This window comes from Pristis pectinata, chromosome 23 (assembly GCF_009764475.1).
Source record: "Pristis pectinata isolate sPriPec2 chromosome 23, sPriPec2.1.pri, whole genome shotgun sequence".
Classification (NCBI taxonomy): domain Eukaryota; kingdom Metazoa; phylum Chordata; class Chondrichthyes; order Rhinopristiformes; family Pristidae; genus Pristis; species Pristis pectinata.
This window is the reverse complement of record NC_067427.1, coordinates 257,815-282,245: the sequence shown is the minus strand read 5'-3', so window position 1 is coordinate 282,245 and position 24,431 is coordinate 257,815. Positions and strand designations below refer to the sequence as shown.

The window sequence follows — 24,431 nt, the reverse complement described above, 5'->3', positions numbered from 1 at the left end:
CAATGAGAATTTTTGTGTTTCACTCCTCCATTTTATGCTATTGACTTGTTACTATGATAACAATGTGTTGAACAGCAAAACATTTGATTTCTGATTCTTTCTATCATTTTAATATATATCGTGTGGCAAATGTACAGTAGCGTAGCAGTTAGCGCGACGCTATTACAGCGCCAGCGATCGGGGTTCAATTCCCGTCGCTGTCTGTAAGGAGCTTGTACGTTCTCCCGTGTCTGCGTGGGTTTCCTCCAGGTGCTCCGGTTTCCTCCCACATTGCAAAGACGTACGGGTAGGTTAATTTGGGTTTAAAATGGGCGGTGCGGACACGTTGGGCCAGAAGGGCCTGTTACCACGCTGTAAATAAAATTTAAAAATTAAAAAAAAATGCCATCCATCAATTCAGTCATTGGGACCATTTCTTTGAGATAGTATTGCTCACTCAACAGTTCACCTAAATCGGAACAGTTTAAGCATTCTTCAGCTTATGTTAAAACAAAAATATAGACAGAAGATATTGAGTAAACTAGGTCAGTATTTGAGTTTAGAAGAATGAGAAAGGATTTTGTCAAAACATACAAAATTCTTAAAGAGCAACAGGATAAATGCAGAGAGGATTTTTTCCCTATCTGAAGAGTTAATTCAGAATAAGAGTTAGGTTGCTTGGAACTGAGATGAGGAGAAATACCTTCACTCAATTCTTTATCCTCGAGTATTCTCAAGCCAGATCGATAAGAATTTGTTCAGAAAGTAAGTGAATGAAGGGATAGGGTGAATGGTGCTGGATCAGGTTTATTATCACTGACGTATGTTTTGAAATTTGTTGTCTTGCAGCAGTACAGTACAAGACATAAAATTTCCTATAAGTTACAGAAATAAATAAATAGTGCAAAAGAGGAATAACGAGGCAGCATTCATGGGTTCATGGACTGTTCAGAAATCTGATGGCGTTGGAGAAGAAGCTGTTCCTAAAATGTTGAGTGTGGGTCTTCAGGCTCCTATACCTCCTCCCCGATAGTAGTAATGCAAAGAGGGCATATCCCCGATGGTAAGATTCCTTAGTGATGGATGCCACCTTCTTGAGGCACCACCCCTTGAAGATGCCCTAGATGGTGGGGACTGATGGAGCTGGCTGAGTCTACAACCTTCTACAGTCTCTTGTGATCCTGTGCATTGGAGCCTCCATACCAGGCTGTGATGCAACCATTTAGAATGCTCTCCACTGTACAGCTGTAAAAATTTGCAAGGGTCTTTGGTGACATACCAAGCTCCTCAAACTCCTAATGAAGTAGAGCTGCTGGCATGCATTCTTTATGATTGCATCAATGTGTTGGGCCCAAGATATGTTGACGCCTAATGAACTTGAAGCTGCTCACCCTTTCTACCCCGACCCCTCAATGAGGCCCGGTGTGTGCTCTCCCAACCTCCCCTGGTCTCGCTGACGTTAAGTGCGAGGTTGTTGAGACACCACTCAACCAGCCCATCTATCTCACGCCTGTAAGCTTCATCAGCTGAGAGAAAAGATCAGCCATGATGTTACTGAATGACAATGTTCCTCTGAATCGTATTCGCTTGACGCTCCCTCAGTCCTGGCTGCCTACAGTGCGGCGCTCCCTCGACACTGCCCAGCCCACGGTACAGCGCTCCCTCAGGCTTCCGCTCCCTTAGCGCTCATTCTTTCCCGTTGGCCTGGATCATTTGGCGATTCCCCACCGGGATTTTGCGGCGGCCCCTCGGGAGTCGCCCCGAACCCGGCGCTGGGCCGATGGGGCGCAGCGCTGCCAAGAATGTGCGGCAGAGGGCGCATGCGCGGCAGGGGTTCGCGCTCCACCCAGAGCGGGGAATGTGAGGGCGCGCGGGCGGGGCGGTCGGGCTGCAGTCGGCGGTGGAGCAGCGAGCGGTCGGGCTGCAGTCGGCGAGACCACCTTACTGTGCGGGAGCGGAGTGTTGTTGCGGCTGTCCGCTCTTCGGCCATGGGCGATGTGATATCCACTCACCTGGACGAAAACCGGCGGCTTTTCATCTCAGGTAACAAACGGCTACAATCGGTCCCCCCCGCGTCCCAACTCTTCCCCCCCCCGTCCCAACCCTCCCTCTCCCCCCCGTCCCAACCCTCCCTCTCCCCCCCCGTCCCAACCCTCCCTCTCCCCCCCCGTCCCAACCTCCTCTCCCCCCCCGTCCCAACTCTCTCCCCCCCGTCCCAACTCTCTCCCCCCCGTCCCAACTCTCTCCCCCCCGTCCCAACTCTCTCCCCCCCGTCCCAACTCTCTCCCCCCCGTCCCAACTCTCTCCCCCCCGTCCCAACTCTCTCCCCCCCGTCCCAACTCTCTCCCCCCCGTCCCAACTCTCTCCCCCCCCGTCCCAACTCTCTCCCCCCCCGTCCCAACTCTCTCCCCCCCCGTCCCAACTCTCTCCCCCCCCCGTCCCAACTCTCTCCCCCCCCCGTCCCACCTCTCTCCCCCCCCCGTCCCAACTCTCTCCCCCCCCCGTCCCAACTCTCTCCCCCCCCGTCCCAACTCTCTCCCCCCCCGTCCCAACTCTCTCCCCCCCCCGTCCCAACTCTCTCCCCCCCCCGTCCCAACTCTCTCCCCCCCCGTCCCAACTCTCTCCCCCCCCGTCCCAACTCTCTCCCCCCCCGTCCCAACTCTCTCCCCCCCCGTCCCAACTCTCTCCCCCCCCGTCCCAACTCTCTCCCCCCCCGTCCCAACTCTCTCCCCCCCCGTCCCAACTCTCTCCCCCCCCGTCCCAACTCTCTCCCCCCCCGTCCCAACTCTCTCCCCCCCCGTCCCAACTCTCTCCCCCCCCGTCCCAACTCTCTCCCCCCCCGTCCCAACTCTCTCCCCCCCCGTCCCAACTCTCTCCCCCCCCGTCCCAACTCTCTCCCCCCCCGTCCCAACTCTCTCCCCCCCCGTCCCAACTCTCTCCCCCCCCGTCCCAACTCTCTCCCCCCCCGTCCCAACTCTCTCCCCCCCCGTCCCAACTCTCTCCCCCCCCGTCCCAACTCTCTCCCCCCCCGTCCCAACTCTCTCCCCCCCCGTCCCAACTCTCTCCCCCCCCGTCCCAACTCTCTCCCCCCCCGTCCCAACTCTCTCCCCCCCCGTCCCAACTCTCTCCCCCCCCGTCCCAACTCTCTCCCCCCCCGTCCCAACTCTCTCCCCCCCCGTCCCAACTCTCTCCCCCCCCGTCCCAACTCTCTCCCCCCCCGTCCCAACTCTCTCCCCCCCCGTCCCAACTCTCTCCCCCCCCGTCCCAACTCTCTCCCCCCCCGTCCCAACTCTCTCCCCCCCCGTCCCAACTCTCTCCCCCCCCGTCCCAACTCTCTCCCCCCCCGTCCCAACTCTCTCCCCCCCCGTCCCAACTCTCTCCCCCCCCGTCCCAACTCTCTCCCCCCCCGTCCCAACTCTCTCCCCCCCCGTCCCAACTCTCTCCCCCCCCGTCCCAACTCTCTCCCCCCCCGTCCCAACTCTCTCCCCCCCCGTCCCAACTCTCTCCCCCCCCGTCCCAACTCTCTCCCCCCCCCGTCCCAACTCTCTCCCCCCCCCGTCCCAACTCTCTCCCCCCCCCGTCCCAACTCTCTCCCCCCCCCCGTCCCAACTCTCTCCCCCCCCCCGTCCCAACTCTCTCCCCCCCCCCGTCCCAACTCTCTCCCCCCCGTCCCAACTCTCTCCCCCCCCCCCGTCCCAACTCTCTCCCCCCCGTCCCAACTCTCCCCCTCTCCCTATTCCTTGAAGCCCCTCCCCACCTACTACTCCCTGGTGCAGCTTAGACTCGTGATGCTGATAGTTTCTCCAGAGAAATGGAGCCAGTCTGCACCCATGAAAAGTGCAGAGCCATACTGCCCTTTTTTTAAAATTCAAGAATAACTAATGTTACAGGTTCTACTAAACTGGTTGCAGTTGGACGAGTACTTGTAGCAAGGAGGTGGTAGTGGTGGTGGTGGTGGTGTCGTTGTCACGGTGTTTCCATTTTGCAGGGTATGTCTGGTGGGATTTTGGTAGACGTGACAGCAGATCTAATGTGTCCTGTGGTAGCACCAGGAGTGCCAGAGTTGTCTTTTATATAAAAAAATGTTTATAAAATCCTTGCACACAGTTATTTGCAGGAATGGGAGGAGCAAGGATAGGGCAACTTAAGAAATAGTTCATGTAGAATTGAGTGTGTTGATGGAAAGTTTCAGAACAGTTTAAATAGAACTTGGAGGAGATGAATGAAGTCCTGATGATATAGCATACCTTTGGGGTTTTACCCACCCAAGTAAACAAGGTTAGGGTTGATATGGAGTGGCGATATGTCTTAGGTGTGTGGTGTTGTAATTGACTCAGTATTTTTGGGTAAGATTTTTGAGGAGATTGGGTTCAATTTTTCAAGCTGGAATATTTTCCTTGCTGTACATTCTCCATCAAGATCTGGTTGAAATGTTGAAGTTGCTGATCTCAACCAATCACTGCTCACTCTGCCAACTGGGCTGAGTCACCAATGTGCATCTGAGAATGACTAACTAGCCGCAAGTTAGGGGCTGAAATTAGAATAGTCCTGGTCTACGTGACTGCAGTTAATGTTTCTGTCTTAAAGTATGACTAAGACAATTGGAAGAAAGCAGAATCCCACTGTGTGGATCAGGTATTGGCCCACCTTATGAGTGTTACAAAATAGGCCATGCAGAATTTGTTCAAAACTCAAGTACATACAGTATCCAGTGGAATAATACAAGATTTGGGAATAACAGCTATTTGTGGAAAGCCCTACTCTTGAAATCTGAAGATTAGAGTTAAAGCTTTATCAGATCTTTTTTCTCATGATCAGATGTGATCATTGGTCTGTGGATGTATGTGGCCCATGACTGCATGTAATATGGAGCGCAAGAGGTGATGTTGAAATTAATTACCCTTCTGTTGACACTTGCCCTGGCCCCTTCTGCTTGTGTACTCTGGCTCACCCTCAGCTCTCCAGAAAAGGTCATCCAGTGCAGATGTTTCACCACTTCCACTGCATGGATCAGGCGTCGTCATCAAGTAAAGGCAGACGTGGCTGAGTTTGCTTCTTGATTAACTCGTCGTGCTCATACGTGGTGGTGTCTCAGTCCTGCTCCCCTGAGCTGGAACATCTGGCGGTCAAGTGTCATCCGTACTATCTGCCAAGGGAGTTCTCAGCCGTTATCCTGGTTGCAGTGTACATCCCACCCCAGGCAGATGTCAAGTTGGTACTGGAGGAATTGAGCGCTGTGATTAATAGGCTCAAAATGGCGCACCCCAATACCTTCCCCATTATCTCGGGGGACTTCAACCAGGCTAGCTTGAGGAAGCCTCTGTCAGACTACTAGTGGCATGTCAGCTGTAACACCAGAGGACCCAACACACTCGACCACTATTACACCACCATCACATGTGCCTACCAAGCCGTCCGTTGCCTGCACTTCAGGAAATCTGACCACCTGGCCGTGCTTCTGCTTCCTTTGTACAAGCAGAGACTGAGGAGTGCAGCACCAGTGGAGAGGACCACGAAGGTATGACCGGGGAGGCAGAGGAGTGTGTAGAGGATTACTTTGAATTGGTGAACTGGACCATATTCAGGGATTCATCAGTGGATCTGAATGAACATGCCACATTCGTGACTTCTTCAACACCTGCAGGGACGAGTATGTTCCCACAAAAACATATCAGGTCTTCCCAAACCAGAAGCCCTGGATGAACCAGGAGATGTGAAGTATGTTAAGGGCTAGATCTGTGGTTTCAGGACTGGCGATCCATGGATCTACAAGAAGTCCAGGTACGACTTCTGGAAGACTATTGTAAGAGCGAAGAGGCAATTCCGGTCAAAGCTGGAGACATAGCTGAATGATCTATAGCTGTGCCAGGGCTTGCATGTCATTACCTCCTACAAGGCAAGAACAAATTGCATAAGTGGCAATGACACATCACTTGCTGATGGGCTTAATGCCTTTTATGCACACTTTGAGAAGGAGAATAATGACACACCTGCTTCAAGTCCCCACAGCACCTGATGACCCTGTGATCTCAGTCTCAGAGACTGATGTCAGGACATCCTTCAGGGGACATCTTCAACTTCTTGCTTCTGTGGTCTGAGGTCCCCACTTGCTTCAAGGTGTCATCAGTTGTACCGGTGCCCAAGAAGAGCATGGTGACCTGCCTCAACAACTAGTGTCTGGTGGCACTTACATCCATTGTAATTAAATGCTTTGAAAGGTTGGTTATAGCTCGAATCAACTCCTGCCTCAGCAAAGACCTGGACCCACTTCAATTCACTGATTGCCACAATAGGTCAGCAGCAGACATTATCTCATTGGCTCACCACTCTGCTCTAGACCACCTGGACAACTGAAACAAGTATGCAGGCTGTGTTCATTGATTACAGCTTGGCATTCAACACATCATCCCATAAAACTTATTGTTAAACTCCAAGACCTGGATCTCTGTGCATTTCTCTGCAATTGAATCTTTGACTTCCTCACTGGGAGACCAAAATCAGTATGGATTAGAAACCTCATCTCCTCAATGACCATCAACACAGGCACGCCTCTGGGCTGCGTGCTTAGCCCCCTGCTCTACTCTCTACCTACGAATGTGTGGCTAAGCATAGCTCCAACACCACCTACAAATTTGCTGATGACACCACTATTGTTGGCAGAATCACGGATGGTGATGAGGAGGTATGTGGGAGTGAGATAGGTCAGCTGGTTGAGTAGTGTTATAACAACAATTTTGTACTTAACATTAGCAAAACCAAGGAACTGATTATGGAACCAAGGAACTGATTATGGACTTTAGGAAGGGGAAGTCGGGTAAATACGCACCAGTCCTCATGGAAGGGTCTGTGGTGGAAAGGGTGAGCAGCTTCAAGTTCCTGGGTGTTAACATCTCGGAGGACCTGTCCTGGGCACAGTACATGGATGCAATCATGAAAAAGTTGCACCAGCATCTCTATTTTCTTAGAAGTTTAAGATTTGGCATGTCCTTGAATACTCTGACAAACCTCTATGGATATATACAGTGGAAAGCATTTTGACTGGTTGCATCGTGGCCTGGCATGGGAACTCCAATGCACAGGAATGCAGGATGCTACAGAGAGTGGTGGACTCGGACAGTTCCATCACAGGTACAGCTCTCCCCACCATCGAGGACATCTACAAGTGGTGATGTCTCAGGAAGGTGACATCCATCATTAAGGACCCACCAGGCCATACCCTCTTCTCATTGCTGCCATCAGGCTGGAGGTGCAGGAGCCTGAAGACCCACACCTTAAGGATCAACAACAGCTTCTTCCCCACTGCCATCAGGTTCTTGAACTGACCTGAAAAACCCTAATTCTACCTCGGCTATATTTCCCTCAACCTGCACTAATGACTTTTGTTTATTTTTGTTCTGTTGTCTAAGTTGTGTATAATTTATGTTCATTTAAATTTATATAATTTATGTTTGTCATATTTGTAATACATTGTGCTGATGTTGCAAAAAGCTAATTTTCATGGCATTTATACCTTGGGTAGGTATGCCCACGACAATAAATTTGAACATAAACTAATGATTGTGGATAATTGCTGTATTTCTTGGTTATCCCTTAATATTTTTGGAAGGTTTTCTTTGCAATATTTTGAACATATTAAACATAATATTTGCAATGTACCTTTTGGAAAGATACTTTTTTGGGTAGATTGGTATGAAGAAAGTGTTGTTTTCCACTAGAGAAAGCTGCCACTATTGTGCTATCTAGATCTGTCCTGAGTTTTATTCAATGCTAAATTAACAGGGTCAGCATGTTGTCAACTTTCTTTTTAAGTTCTTGGTTTATACTTTCACATTTTTAAATATGTAAAATTGCATGAAAATAGGTTGCTTTAGTTTTGTATTTTCTCTACATTTGTATGACTTGTATATTGGTTTTATGATGGCTAACTACAAGAAGTGTTTATTTGTGCAAAGCTTTCATGGTTGGAAAGAAATGATTAATGTTGAACATGCAGATCCCCATAGTTGGAGAGCAGTGTGGAATGATAGATTGTCTAGGCTTGTATGTTCTATTTTTGTTTCTTTTAATGTTGAAATTCTATTGTATTGTGACAAGGAACTGGTTTAATCTAAACAAGTTAAACCAAGTATTCATCAACATTGAATTGTCACCCCATGACCTCACTGGATTTCAATGACTTCACTCAAACATGAGTTTTTATGATGCAATATTGTGTTAACCACTGCTTTGAGAGGGAAAATATGCACGGTGCATTGCAAGATCTTATGAGGCTAAAGAAGTCATGGTACTCAAGCTGCTATGGTAGCGTAGTAGTTAGCGTAACGTTATTACAATGCCAGTGGCCTGGGTTCAATTCCGGCCGCTGTCTGTAAAGAGTTTGTACGTTCTCCCCGTGACTGCGTGGGTTTCCTCCGGGTGCTACTGTTTCCTCCCACATTCCAAAGACGTACAGGTTCGGAAGTTGTGGGCATGCTATGTTGGCGCCAGAAGCGTGGCAACACTTGCGGGCTGCCCCCAGAACACTCTATGCAAAAGATGCATTTCGCTATGTTTCGATGTACATGTGACTGTTAAAGATATCTTATCAAAGAAGAATGATATGCTTTCAGAGCAGAGATGTTCTCAGGCTCGTAGTGGCATTGCATGGAGAATCTCTGTGAAAGTGTGGCATTCTACAGCATGATCTAGATTGTTTTCATTGGAGTCTGCAGTTCAAAGGATTCTGAAACAATCAGTCTCATCTCATGAACCATCTCTTAAAATGTCTGGTCTAAGGCTACACAAATTGAGCCCAAGGAGAGTCACTGGAGGGTTTGGCATTTGATGCACTGCATCTTGTTCTCTTCTGTCAAGTGTTATTCTAGTAGGAGTAAGTTCACCTTGCATTCAGATGTGTAGGGATAAAATCTATTGCTGTTACTTGAGTGATTAAACACAATATATATTTCAATTATTTTATTTTATAATTAAAAAAAATAATTTTGTAACAAATAGCAGTTAAAAACATAAATGCATAATACATAATGTAAGATATAATAAATAACATAATAAAACCAAATAGTACTGAGTGATATGTGCTGCCATATTTGTTGGTCTGCTGCTGGAATTCACATGGGGTCCAGTAGTGGAGTCTGGACATGCTGGGATTCTCCAGCATTTCATTTGGGTACCTGATTCTGCAGACCTGCTGTAGAATCAGAACAATCTTTCATTTTAATGGGGATTTCTGACCCGGAGCCTCAGTGAGGAGGGCAAACAGCAACAATGTAAGGGCAAGGTAAGATTTTGTTTTTCCTTTTCTCCCCCAAGTCCACTTGTTTATTAAAGGGGCAGTAATGTTAGTCACTGGAGTGGTATGCTCCTCCTGTTAGAGTCATAAAACATGGATACGGGCTCTTCAGCCCAACGAATCCATGCCGACCAAGGTGTCCACCCAGCTGGTCCCAACTTCCTGTGTTTGGCCCATATCCCTCTAAGCCCCGCCCCTCCATGTACCTATCCAACTGCTTCTGAAATGATACTATTGTACCAGCCTCAACCACTTCCTCTGGCAGCTCATTCCATATACTCACCACCCTTTGGGTGAAAAGGTTGGCTCTCGGGTCCCTTTTAAATCTTTTCTCCCCTCACCCTAAACCTATGCCTCCTAGTTTTGACTCCCCTACCCTGTGGAAAAGACTGTTACCGTCCACCTTATCTATGCCTCTCATAATTTTAAACACTTGTATAATGTCATCCCTCATTCTCTTATGTTCCAACGAATAAAGACCTAGTCTGGCCAACCTCTTCCTATAACTCAAGCGCTCTAGTCCTGGCAACATCTGCGTAAATTTTTTCTGCACACAGATGTTGGAGAACAGGGTATGGCAACTGATCTGCCTGTGACAGCAAGAAACCGCAGAATGTTGTGGACACAGCTCAGCACATCACAGAAACCAGCCTCCTCTCCATGGACTCTGCCTATACTTCTCACTGCCTCAGTAAAGCAGTCAGCAAAATCAAAGACCCCGCCCACCCCAGACATTCGCTCTTCTCCCCTCCCGTTGGGCAGAAGATACACCTGAAAACATACCACCAGGCTCAAGGACAGCTTCCATCCTGCTGTTATAAGACTATTGAACAGTTCCCTAGTACAATAAGATAATCTACCTCATTTTGACCTCGTTATTGTCTACCTGCACTACACTTTCTCTGTAGTTGTTACACTTTATTCTGAATTCTGTTATTGTTTTACCTTGTACTATCTCAATGCACTGTGTATTGAATGGTATGCAAGGCAAGCTTTTCACTGTCCCTCAGTACATGTGATAATAAGATATCTTTATTAGTCACACGTACATCGAAACACACAGTGAAATGCATCATTTTGTGTAGTGTGTTCTGGGGGCAGCCCACAAGTGTCGTCATGTTTCCGGTGCCAACATAACATGCCCAAAACTTCCTACCTGTATGTCTTTTGGAAAGTGGGAGGAAAGGGGAGTACCCAGAGGAAACCCACGCAGACACGGGGAGAACGTACAAACTCCTTACAGACAGTGGCCGGAATTGAGCCCGGGTCAATGGCGCTGTAAAGCGTTACACTAACTGCTACACTACCATGGCTTGGTGTAATAAACCAATTACAATTCCAGGGAGCAATCTAGTGTCCCAGATGACTTTGTTTGTAGGAAGTATTCCAGCTTCAACTTTTCTCAGACCAGATGAATTGGTTAGAGTGGCAATTGGACTTGCTGAAGAGCATGCAGGAGGCAGAGGGAGCATCATAGATAGTAGTCTTAGGAAGGTGGTCATACCAAATGTTCAGTCAGGTAGATGGATGACCGCCAGGAGAGGTAGGCAGATAGTGGAGTAATCTCCTGTGGCTAATCCTCTTTCAAGCAAGTATACCAGCTTGGATACTGTTGGGAGGAGGGATAGCCTCTCTGGGAAGAGTAGCAGCAGTAGTCTGATTGGTGACACCATGACTGGCTCCACTGTAAAGCTGAGTTGGACAAAGCCTAGGCAGACAATAGTGATAGGGGACTGTCTTGTCGGGGAACAGGCAGGCATTTCTGTGGAAGATAGGAATATAGGATAAGGTATAAAATAGGAAGATCAGTTAAATACTTTTGAAGATCACCAACAGAGCAACTTCGTCCTATTCCCCCTTGTTAATTCCTGGTAGCCTTACAATTCACTCCTTCTCTCATGATTCTTTCAGCCAAACTGCCAACTAGATGTAATATGAAAGTAGGCAAGTCAGTCTGCTATCACGAGGTAGAGTACTGAAACTCTCTTTCTCATTTAAAAACTGTATCAAGAGCAAAAATGGCACAGACCCCTGGGGTACACCATTTCCAGCCTTTGTTCAATCCAAGTGACATCCTTTATCCCAAACTTATTGCTTTCCCTGTTGCACCTCCTGGGAGCACAATTCTGAATTCTGAAAAGAAGTCACCAAGCACTTGCAGATTCATTTGGACCACAGAATTCATGGGTAGGTCTATAGGCTATTCCCTGAATTTTTTTTTCTTTGTAATTAATACTTGTTGATCACCCATTCATTTCTGATCTTGATTTGAGGATCTAGCCTGAACATCCATGATATGGTGCATCAGCCTTGCTTTGCTTTTGCTTTTGGAATGTTTGCATAGGCTCCGATTTATAGTTCTTCCCACCCCCCCCCCCCCACTTTAAATTATTATTAATATGTCTGAAGGCAGTGGATTAAGTGAAATAATCGTGAGCTGCATTGGCTACAGTAGTTTGGTTGATATATTGGATGTGTATATATGAATTGCAAGCTTAAAAGCCCGTCATCTCTGGATAGCATAACCAAGCAATTTTCTTTTTTAAAGAGTTGAAATATATTCTTAACCCTCTAAGCCCTGCCCCTGCATGTACCTATCCAAGTGCTTCTTAAATGATACTATTGTACCTGCCTCTATCACTTCCTCTGGCAGCTTGTTCCATATACTCACCACCCTCTGTGTGAAAACATTGTCCCTTGGGTCCCTTTTAAGTCTTTTCCCTTCTCATCCTTAATCTATGCCCCCTAGTCTTGGACTCCCCTACCCTGGGGAAGAGACTGTTACCGACCAACTTGCCGATGCCTCTCATAATTTTAAACACTTCCATAAGGTCGCCCCTCATTCTCCTATGTTCCAAGGAATGAAAACCTAGCCTGGCCAACCTCTCCCTATAACTCAGGCCCTCTCGTCCTGGCAACATCCTCACAAATCTTTTCTGCACTCTTTCTAGTTTAACTACATCTTTCCTATACCTGGGTGACCAAAACTGTGCATAGTACTCCAAGTGTGGCCTCACAAACAACTTGAACAACTACAACATAAATGTCCCAATTCCTATACTCAATGCCCTGACTGATGAAGGCCAGCGTGCTAAACACCTTTTTCACCACCTTGTCCACCTGTGATGCTGCTTTCAGCAAACTATGCACTTGTACTCCTAGGTCCCTCTGTTCTATTAGACTCCCTGGTGCCCTACCATTCATAGTATAAGTCCTATGCTGGTTTGGCTTTCCAAACTAATTTGAATATTATTTTATTTACATTTTAAGAGACTAGCTTTTAAGAGAGATGAATAATAATTTTTGTGTTCAGTGAATGGTACCTTGCTGTCTGTTGAACATAGCAGAGCCTGGCTTCCAGCATGGACTTGTAGATAAGATTAAGGAGCCATAACTTGGTGTTGAGTACTCATTTTGTTGTTTATTTGAAACTCTTCATTCTGTCACACCTCTAATTAATATTGAAATTTACTTGTACTGTACTCAATGAGGACCGATGCCACTGATCAACGTGTAACCAGCAATATAGGTTTCTCAATTTTTACTGTTTCTATGTTTGTTTACTATTTTTTCCCTAAGATAATAGAATGAATCTTCTGCAGGTCTGCACTACAATATCAGGAATAAAATCAGAAAATGCTGGAAGCACTCGGGTCAGGAAGCATCTTTGGGAAGAGAAACCTAGTTATGTTGGAAACATGTCTATTTTTATTCTGGAGTTCCAGCATCTGCAATTTTTAAATTTTCATCTACAGTTTCAGGTTTGGTTCAGCTGGCAGCTCTCTTGCCTCAGTGGAAGAAGTTGTGGCTATGCTTTAAAAGTAAAATAAAATGTACTGTTCAAAAGGCAGCTTGGATAAGTGTCTGAGATAAAAAGAAATTGAAGGCCTTTGGGGAGAGAGGGACAAGCTGGTGTACTCTTGATTTGAGCCAGTATGATTTTTTGGGCTGAATGGCCTCTTTCCATGGTGAAACAGTTCTGTAAATCCTTGGGATTTTCTGGAGTCTAATCAAGGCAGGTTCTGTGACTCCAGCCTCTTAGCAGAGCATAACAGAACCAAGAAATAGGACTTGTGACCCTTTGAACCTGCTCCACTGTAAAGTAACATCATGACTGATCTAGTTAAGTTCCACCTTCCTATCTTTGGGAATGTTGGACTTGACTCTGCATTGATCAGTGTGGTAATATAGTGGTCTACACCAACACATTGCAGGTAGCTGTCTAAAATAAAAATAGAGATGGCTTGCTTTTTTGTTGAAGGGTACTGTGATAGATTGCTGGTTGATCTTTTAAATCATCTTAAATTGTGTATGCCTTGGTTACAGGTATTCCTCAGTTTAAAATTTGATTTATGAAAGGTCCTTGACCTGAAATATTTACTGTTTCTCTCTCCACATTTGCTTCCTGACCTGTGAACATTTCCAGTATTTTCTGGTTTTATTTTAGAAGCATTTATAGTCTGATGAAGGGGGAAAAAAATGACTTAATTCCCTTGTGTTGTGTGGCCCCAGTAAAATGTCATAATTTCAGTACCTTAGCCTGATAGCTTTCGTGTCAGTTGAAAATGTTTCCTTTCCAGCAATTTGCTTCACTTGATAATATAAATTATAATGTTACAATGTTCTAGATCCTGTTATGGTTTGAAATCCTTTCTTTCTCCTGATAGTGGGGATTACTAAGTGGTTCCTATTTAAGAGACAACGATTGGTGTGGGGGGGAGGGGGTGGTGTTGTGTTAATTGGGGGACTCTAGCACCATCACTGCAAACAGCACTTTCCAGAGACTCATCTGGGAAAGGACATGATATAAAGTAAAATTCTATCTCATAGTTTGGAAATCCCAAGTGGTTCAGTATCTGGCACGTGGGAACTCCGATTCTCATGCTCTCTTTAAACTCATGGGATCACTGGAAACTTCAATTTAGTATATTTTTAATAACTACCGTATAACATCTTTTAAAAAAGTGAATTAAAAATGTATTGGGGTATTAATAAGAGTAATATCCAATAGAACAGAGAATTTGCCAGTTGGATACCGTCAAATTCCTGATGGTGCCGAATATCAGAGTATTGCTGTAGGTTGTAATTTGGACAGTCCCATGTGCCTTGTAAAACTTCAGCTTTTTGAGTTGCCAAATACCTTGGCCTCAGGTTAAGATCCAGTATGCCGATGAATATTGTCTTTAACCTAATAAAAATTCCCAATGTGTTCTAAGTCATAGAAGTGTGTAGCAGTTGTCAAGGCCATCCTGGCCATAAATGGACTTTAGGTTAATCCCACTTCCCGGGGGTCCTAGTGTAAAAGATAAGATATCTTTATTAGTCACATGTACATTGAAACGCATCTTTTTGCGGAGTGTTCTGGGGCATTTTTTTGTGACATTTTGCTATTGGTACTAAGCCACCGACACTTGCATTGCGAATAGATTTTGGCACCTTTACTCTCATTCCACTAGTTTCAACACCACCCCCTGCAGCTTCTCCCCCAACCAACCACCATCCCTGCTCTCTTCCGACTCCACAAAAAAAGCTCCAACAGAGCGTGCAGTTGTATCTATTCATTTTATTTGTTCAGGACTTAATTAGTCAGCAGATTGGAATCTTTGCAAAGTAGTTCTACTAGGATTAATTCACCCCTGACTCCAATTTTCAAAATTTCCTATAGTGGTAAATTTGTTTCAAAATAAATAGTTTTCAAGCTGTGCATGTATGTTATACGATGAAGCTAGTTAAAAGTTTACTTAAAACTGAAATCTAATTTTATTCAAATGAATTGTGACATGTAATTAGCAATGCTGAAGGTAATATTCTGGTGAACTTTCTACCTTCTGTTGTCCGCTCACAAGCTGCAGTTCTGCTCGGTAAGAGTGAAAGGCTTTGATTTCCATTGTGAAATAGTATGGCTATGAATTCTCTATCATGCTGTTTCCTGGAATGCAAGTAAGCAAGGACAATGTTCTTGACACCCATGTTACTTAATTCTGATGGCTGAGACTCAACACTTGGTTTATAGTTCCTGGTGTTCCTCAGTTATATTGGGCAGCCATAAAGCACATGCCAGGTACTGTACAAACTCTGATATATTACCTAAGCTGCGATTTCTTGCTGGAAATTAGACATTAATTTAAAATATCTAATCCCAAATTGCATTATCTGAATAAACTTTTTAAATAATTTTAAAATTCTATTCTAATGTGTTGAGTTTGCTGGCCTGGAAAGCTCTGTCAAGCTTGCTTGAAGTGGATTAGATGCCATGTGAAGTTCAGGATTGACTGAAGATGAATATTGACCTTCAACTCAAATTGTGAATTTTTGAAGTGGTAACACAAATTTAGTTTGTTTAAATTTAAAAGGATGGAAGTAATTCCTTCTATTGGTGAATATCTATTTTTCCATCTTATTATAGTAAGCAAAGGTTTTCTAAACTAGAATTTCGTATGGAGTCTTTAATCTCTACTCTGTCACTGCCCGCCCCCCCCCCCCCCCCCCACCCCCAGCCAAATCAGAAGATCGTATGATGAAGATAGGAATAGCATGAATACAAACAACAGCACCATGGGCCATGGGAACAGTCAGCAGTGAAAGGAGACTTGTTTAGAAAGGCAACACCCAAATTCCCAGCTTGAGGACACTTGGCAGTTACTGGAGCTGAGCTTTAGGTTTAAGAGAATTCAGAAGTCAATTTAAATCAATGTTTATATTTCAAAAGAAAATACAGTGCTGTAGTTAAAGAGCCTGGGAACATAGTCATTATTGGTAAATTGCATTTTACAATGTCTGCATCTTATTAATCCCTTCAAGATTGCTAGAATTGTACAGTGCGGAAACGGCCCTGTTTGGCCGACCTTGCCCATGCTGCCCCTGATGCCTATCTACGCTAATCCTGTACATCTCTATGCCTTTCCAACTACCTGTCCAAATGCCTTTTGAACATTGTAATTGTATCTGCCTCTACCACCTCCTTTAGCAAATTAACCACAACCTATGTGGGGGGAAAAGTTACCCCTCAGACCTTAAACTTTGCCCCTCTCACCTTAAACTTGTGCCCTCTAGTTCTAGACTATCTTGCCCTGGGAAAAAGGTTCTATCTATCCTATCTGTGCCCCTCATAATTTTGTAACTTTTATAAGGTCACTCAGCCTCCCAGTTTATCCAATCTCTCCTCATAACTACAGCCCCCTATTTCGGGTAACATCCCGGTGAATCTCTTCTCACACTTTCTCTTGCTACCATGGCTTTCTTATAATGTGGTGACCAAAACTGTACACAGTACTCCAAATGTGGTCTAACCAATGTTTTGTACAGCTGCAACATGACATATGAACTCTTGTACTCAGTGCCTTAGCCAATGAAGGCAAGCCAAATGCCTCTCTGCTTCTCTATCCACCTGTTGCCACTTTCAGCGAGCTATGTTCTTACACCTCAAGATCCCTCTACATTAACAATCATAAGGTCCCTGTGTCCATGTTCTACAAGGATTTGATCTCCCAAAGTGCATTATCTCACACTTGTCTGGATTATTTGCTGTTAAGCAGTAAACTGGTATTTTTCAAGAGGACAATGTTCACTTTTAGAACAGTGGTGCACCTAGTAAAGCCGCTACCTCGGTTCTAGCAACCCGACCTCGGGTGCTGTCTCTGTGGAGTTTGCAGGTTCTCCGTGTGACTGTGGGTTTCTTCAGGTGGTCTGCTATCCTCCCACATCCCAAAGGCAAATGGTTTGGTAGGTAATTGGCCATTGTAAATTGCTTCCAATGTGTAGGTGAGTGGCAGAATCTGGGGGAGTGGAATAGAATGTCCAGAGAATGAAAAAGGGATTATTGTGGAATTAGTATAAAATGGGTCGTTGGTATGCACCTGAATTGGCCTTAGGGCTGTTGGGTCCACAACAATCATCTCTCTATGACTGTATGACTTTGAGGTATGGATAAATGACCGTTTCATCAGTTGCTCTGGGAATAAATGGGAATATATGACAGACCAACCCCATCCCCGCCCCTCCAATAGCCACTAGGGCATTGAGGAACAGATATGCAGGCAGATTAGGGAAAGGTGCAAAACAACAGGGTTGTTGTTGTTGTGCGTAACTTCAAGATTCAAGATTTGCTTTATTGTCGTATCTCTGAGTATTTACATACACAAAAAAACGAAATACTGTTTCTCACCAGCTCATATCAATGCAACAAAGAGAACAGTGATAAATATCTAAAATAGTCTATGAAAACATCTCTAAAACAAAACTAAAAACATATCAACACCACGTATTCATATCTGTTAAAGTGCGTTTATGTATTAATAAGTGCTTATTCAGCTCGAGATGAAGTTTGACATATCGGGTAGCTATACAGACTGGGACCTCCTTTGTGCAAAAGGTTTAGATGGAGCAGAATTTCATAGATGCATCCAAGAGGATTTCTTAAATCAGTATGTAGATGATCCAACTAGAGAAGGAGCCATAGTGGACTTGGTATTAGGAAATGAGCGTGGCCAGGTGACTGACCTTTCAGTGGGAGAACATTTAGGAAACAGTGATCACAACCCCATAAGGTAGCTATTAATAAGGATCAGTATGGACCTTGCGGGAGAGTATTAAATTGGGGTAGGGCAAACTACGAGAGTATTAGGCAGAAACTAGGGAGAGTTAATTGGGAATAGCTGTTTTTTGGGCAAGTCCACATCTGACATGGGGTTTTTTAAAGACCAACTGCACAGAGTACAGGACAGGTATGTTTCAATAAGAAGGAAGGACAAATGTAAAGGACAGCACACAGTTAATTGCAGGACCCCTAATAGTTTTGATTTACAGAGGGATCTTGGGGTCCAAGTCATAGCTCCCTGAAAGTGGCTGCACAAGTTGATAAAGTAGTAAAGAAGGTGTATGGCATGCTTGTCTTTATTAGGCGAGGCATAGAGTTCAAGTCAGGAAGTTACATTGCAGCTTTATAAAACTATAGTTAGGCTGCATCTGGAGTATTGCATTCAATTCTGGCTGCCCCATTATAGAAAGGCTTTGGAGAGGGTGCAGAAGAGGTTCCAGAAGAGGCCCTGGATTAGAGGGCATGGTATTATGAGGAGAGGTTGGACAAACTCTGGAGCAAGGAGGCTGAGGGGAGTCCTGATAGAAGTTTAGAAGTTTGAGGGGCATAGATAGAGTAGACAGCTGGTATCTTTTTCCCAGGGTTGAAATGTCTAATACTAGAGGACATGTCAGAGGGAGTTAGTTCAGAGGAGATGTGCAGGGAATGTTTGTTTTACACAGTGGTGGGTGCCTGGTATGCGCTGCCAGGAGTGGTGGTGGAGGCAAATGTGATAGAAGCCTGTTCCTGTGCTGTACTGTTCTGTGTTCTGGAAACTATCATACCCCTGATGCCATTTTCAAACACAAACCTCATCAGTGTTGAAATACTGAATTATATCAATTAAGTCTGACTTTGGTAACAATAGAGGGGTCTCCCTGTTTGCTGTAGAAAATATCATTGCCAGGCTGCTCTACAGTTGTCACCTCCCAGTGGCCAAAGTGCTGATCCCTGAATCGCAATATGGATTCTGTTCATCAAGAAGCAGTGAATGTAATCTTTACTATGTGACAACTGAAGAAAAATGCAGAGAGCAGCACCAACATGGTTTATTTTTGACCATGTTTAAAGCGTTTGACTCCATCAAAGGGCGATAGAGGACCCTCCTCAAAATGCACTGCCCACAGAAATAAATCATTATTTTACATTTGCTTTAAAACTGCAGACAAACCTTGATATGAATTCTACAACAACGTCAAGCTACTCTTCCTAATTCCCTGATGCTTCACTCTGCAATATTGCAACTTGCTTCCAACAAGTTTCCTGCAGGAGTGGAGCTGATCTTCAGAATTATTAGACAAACTTCAACCTACAAACTTCAAACTCCAAAACCAAGGTCGTCTGAACCATAGTAGTTGAGCTGCGATATGCAGGTGAGCTTCAAGCCATTGTTGACTTGTTTACTGAACCATACAAGAGAACAGGCCTTGCACTCAAAGTCAAAAGTCAAAGGTCCTTTACCAACTTGACTCACTGCACAACAATGACCTCTGACAATAAAGGTTCATGGTGAAACCCTAGAAAACATGGACAAATTCCCATATGTTGGAAACTACCTCTCAGTGAAGGCAGACATAAATGAAGGAATCCATGGGGAGTTGGTAAGTTGGATACAAAATTGGCTTGGTGATAGAATTGAGTGTGTTGTGGTGGAGGGGTGTTTTTCTGACTGGAGGGCTGTGACTTATGGTGTTCTGCAAGGATCAGTGCTGGGATCTGTTGTTTATAATATATACAAGTGATTTGGATGAGAATGTAGGTGGTCATAAGTAAGCTTGCAAGATGATATGAACATTGGTGGAGTTGTGGATAGTGAGGAAGGTTGTCAAAGGATGCAGTAGGATTTAGATCAGTTGGAAATTTGGGCAGAGAAATGGCAGATGGAGTTTAAGTATGAGGTGATGTATTTTGGGAGATCAAATGCAAGAGAAAAGTATACATTAAATGGCAGAGCCCTTACCAGCATTGATATACAGAGGAATCTTGGGTGCAAGTCCATAGCTCCCTGAAAGTGGCAAATTAAGTGGCTCGGGTGGTAAAGAAGGTATACGGCATGCTTGCCTTCATCAGTCGGGGCATTGAGTATAAAAGTTGGGAAGTCATGTTGCAGCTGTGAAAACTTTCGTTAGGCCTCATTTGGAGTATTATGCGCAGATCTGGTCACCACATCATAAGGATATGGAGGCTTTGGTGAAGGTGCGGAAGAAGGTCAATAGGATGTTACATGGATTGGAGTGTATTAGCTATAAGAAGGGGTTGGACAAACTTGTATTGTTTTCTTTGGAGTGTTGGAGGCTGAGGGGCAACCTGCTGGATGTACAGGTGACCCCTGTTTTACAGGTGGTTGCAGTTGTGTTCTCAGAAAATGGTTGTGTCTTGCAATTTCCTGTAACGTGAAGCTGCATCACCTGTGCATGTGTCAAGTGATGCAAGTTTTAAAAAATTATACATTAATTTTGTAAGACCAAATTTTATTCTGTATCTCAGATATTTAGGTAGCATTGTGAATTTTATTTGGGTGAATTTCCATCACCCAAATAGTGGTATTGCAGGTGTTGCCTGCATAAAAAAAATTACAGGACGTGTGGACAGGGTAGATAGTCTTTTTTCCAAAGTGGAAATGTCAGTACTAGAGGGCACAGGTGCGAAGTGAGACGGGGAAAGTTTAAAGGGGGCTTGTGAGGCAAGTTTTTTTTTAAATACAGTGTGGTTGATGCCTGGAACATGCTCCCAGGGGATACGTTAGAGGCAGATATGATAGCAATGTTTAAGAGGCATTTGGATAGACGTGAACAGGCAGGGAATAGAAGGATACGGACCATATGCAGGCAGATGGAATTGGTTTAGATTGACATAATGGTCAGTCAGGGGTCAAAGGGTCTTTTCCTGTTCTGTGTTCCATGAATGAGGAAAATAGGGTGCTTGAAGATCATGGCCTTATACATGGCATAAAGCTCATGGTCTATCAGGCAGCGGTGATCCCCACCCTTTTCCAAATCTGGGCTACCTGCAGCAGGCACCTACAGCCACTCGAAAGATCCCACCAATGCTGTCTTCGCAAAATCCATCAAATTCACTGGAAGGATAAATGAACCAATGTCAGTGATCTCTTGAAGTCGAGTTTATTGTCATATGCATAGGTGCAGTGAAAAACTTATTGCAGCGGCATCACAGGCACGTAGCATCATATCGCTGCATTCACAAGAAAAACATAAACATAAATTATACATGCCAACATCCCTAATGGTGAGTTCCTAATTACACTTAGTTGGCTCTGTTAGGCATTTCGTGACGGGGCAAAGTTCTTAAAAGTAAGGGACATTATTCCATCAAACTAAAATGAATTTTTCAAAGTTTGTTTATGATCTTTCTTCCTCTTGCCAAGATACAATAACTTTACTTGTGGACAGGAGAGCAGTGGAGTACAACTTTGTGCTAACTTTAACATGAGGTTTCTGCATTTAGGAAATTAAACTGAATGATGAATGAGAGATCCTGCAATTTGAACCCATTCAGCGAGTTCCCTCCCTCCTAACTTTAGACCATTGTCGTTGTAACTAAGTGACATTTTGCCAAAGTGTGACTGAGATTGGTGCAGTCCATACCAATACAGTATACTGCATTCAGTTCTCACAGTATCTCTGCTTTACTTTGGGTATCTGAATGCAAATTGGATCACCGCTATACAAGTGCTTATGTTCAGGTTGACCTTGAACTTCCAGTTATTTGTTAATTTAATTCTTCATCCCACTCCTCTCTTTGGCCTACTGCAATGTTCCAACAAAGCTCCTTGCTTGAGGAACATCTTCAAACTTGGTACATTGCAGCCTTCAGATTTACTTGTTTTTAATTCACTGCATGACTGATTTGCAGATGAAAAATATTGATTGTATTTCAAAAAAAAGCCAGTTTTTGCAACAATCATAATTAATTCAAAGCCAAAACCAAACTACATTTAGATAGGAAATCTTGATAAGCAATCTCCCAGAACAGCTCTAGAGTTGATTGCATTATTTTTCTCTCTTTCAACCTTTTGCAGCATTACATAGACTCTTAAATGTCTTTGACAGAGGTTAGGAGGAGACCCGATGAAAGTCTGCAAGATTATGCAAGGATTTGAAAAGGTAGCCATAGAGAAGATGCTCCCATTCGTGGGAGACCAGAACTAGCGACCACAAATATGAGACTGTCACTAAATCTAGCAAGGATTCTGAAAGATGCCTTCCTTCTGAGAATATGTAGAATGTGGAGTTACTCACTGGTAGTAATTAATGCATTTCGAACACAGAACAGTACGGCACAGGAGCAGGCCCTTGGGCCCACAGTGTCTGCGTCAAACATGATGCTGAACTAAACTAATTCTCTCTTGCCTGTACATGATCTATATCCCTCCATTTCTTGCATATTCATGTGTCCATGAAACAGCCTCTTAAGCATCATCTCCATAATTGCTTCTAACATTTCCAGCCTGCTCCAGACGGCTACTACTCTGTGCACAAGAAAAAACTTGTACTTTGAACTTCCCCCTTCTCACCTTAAACACATGTCCTCTAGAACCTGACATTTCTACCCTGGGGAAAAAAGATTCTGTCTGTCTACCCTATCTATGCCTCATAATCTTAGAAAATTCCGTCAGGTCACCCTTCAGCCTCTGATCCAGAGAAAACGACCCATGTTTGTATACCCTCTAATCCAGGCAGCATTCCAGTAAATCTCTTCTGCACCCTTTCCAAAGTCTCCACATCCTTCCTGTAATGGGGTGACCTGACATTTAAAGGTGTAAGAAAGATTTGTGGCTCATGCCCTGCCCACATCATGTTAGATTGGGGTTTATAGATCTCAGAATGCCTTTGAATATAAGGATTAAACAAGTAACACAAACCAGGCTTAGTGGTGAAAGCAATGCTTACAAATAAAAACAAAATGCTGGAAGTACTCAGCAGGTCATGCAGCATCAATGAAGAGGGAAATAAAGTTTGTTTCAGGCCAATGACTTGGGTGAAGAGTCATTGATCTGTTACCTTTTCCATAGGTGCTGTCTGAACTGCTGGGTATTTCTAGCATTTGCCTTAGGGTTTGAAGTTTTTTTTTGATTTTCACTGCTCACTATGGCTGAATCTTCCTGCATACTCTGTCTTGGCTCACTGTCATGAAAAGCTAGATGGTAATTATTTCTTTTGTGTCCATATTTTCTTGTTTTCCACATTTCTGAAGATATCAAACCACTGAAATGACATTATTTATGGTATGATTGGGTCAAAGTTGGTAGGGTTACTTTATCATACATGATGCTTTCTGAAGTTTCATGTAGGTCTTTATTGTACCACTCTGTTCAGCCCATCTTGCTGTAAAACCATTTTTTGCACATAATTAGTGGTAGTTCCAAGCCAGAAACAAGTTAAATTTAGGTAAGACGTACTCTTGGAAATATTCCAAGAAGCAGATACTAGTTTAGCAATGTCCTGAAGTATCTCAGAATACCCAAAGTTTATCCTTGCTTACCAACTGCTTTTGTCAAATAGCCAATTAATGTGGTTTAGCCATCATTAGGGTATCCAGTACCTGGTATTTTGCTTTGTATTGAAGTCTTTTTTTTGTCATTGGTGATATTTAAGATGTTTCCCTCGAGGGGAGGCCAGATAAACACGGGAATATAAGGATATGTTAATGTTGTGATAAAACATCTGTGTATTCTGTTGAAAGAACTTTTCCTGTTCTATGCATTATATAATTCAATGAAAACTCCAGGTCCCTATGAATAACAACTTTGTGAAAATGTGTGCGTATTTTGCCACTAGCAGTTTCAGTCTTGCTGTCTGTCATCATACACTGCACATTGAATGTCATGTAACTGGAGTCCAACCAGTGTAGACGTTGGTGATTATATGTTTGTGCATGCAAATTAAAAAGGCAGTTTAAATGGAGTAGGGTGGAGTTGATTTCTGCCTTGGTGAAAGACTAGTGATTGTGTTCCTTCTATATAGAGGTTGGGGGTTTTCTGCTTTCATGTTTTTGTTACAATGCATGTGTAATCTTCATGTAAGACATTTTTCTGTTTTATTTATCACAGCTAAGATGTACTGGAAGACTTGCAAGAAAAACTGACATAAACCCCAGTATTTGGCGTAAACTTAGGCACTTTGTTCCAGATGTTGACAGTGAGACTCACTTGCCCTTGTGGCAGAATTTTGTGTGATGAAGCAAAAGCTGTATCTTTGTAATTGAGAAATTGCAGCATGCAGGAGTAAAGACATCTAGATTTCAGTTATTGAAAAACAATTATGAATTGCTAACACAAGTGGTTTTAGTTGCAGTGAATAGTTTCCTCATTTGATTTTAAGATCCTATCTGAAAATCCAACTTAAACATTTGATCTTTTATTACTCATTGATGCATTGGCTCTTTTAGCTTGGTTTAAAACAGTTGGACAAACAGCTGCATGCTTAACTCCTGATGCTTCTTGCATGTTTCAAATTCATTTGCGTTCATTGATCAAGTTAGTTTTATTTTCCTTTCCTAGTTAGCCAGTGCATGCTAGTATTGAATTAAGGTTCCATTTATATTTTTATTCCACATTTGTACTTTCTG

General features: G+C 44.0%; 1 protein-coding gene across 1 annotated transcript in view; it reads left to right on the top strand.

The window, feature by feature from the left end:
* Positions 1-1,784: 1,784 nt before the first annotated feature.
* Positions 1,785-24,431, top strand: part of LOC127582165 (protein Niban 2-like) — a 212,558-nt gene continuing 189,911 nt past the window's right edge. Inside the window, exon 1 of the mRNA XM_052037227.1 lies at positions 1,785-2,022. Coding sequence (XP_051893187.1) covers positions 1,800-2,022 — 223 coding nt within the window. The 5' untranslated portion in view covers positions 1,785-1,799. The remainder of the gene's footprint in view (positions 2,023-24,431) is intronic.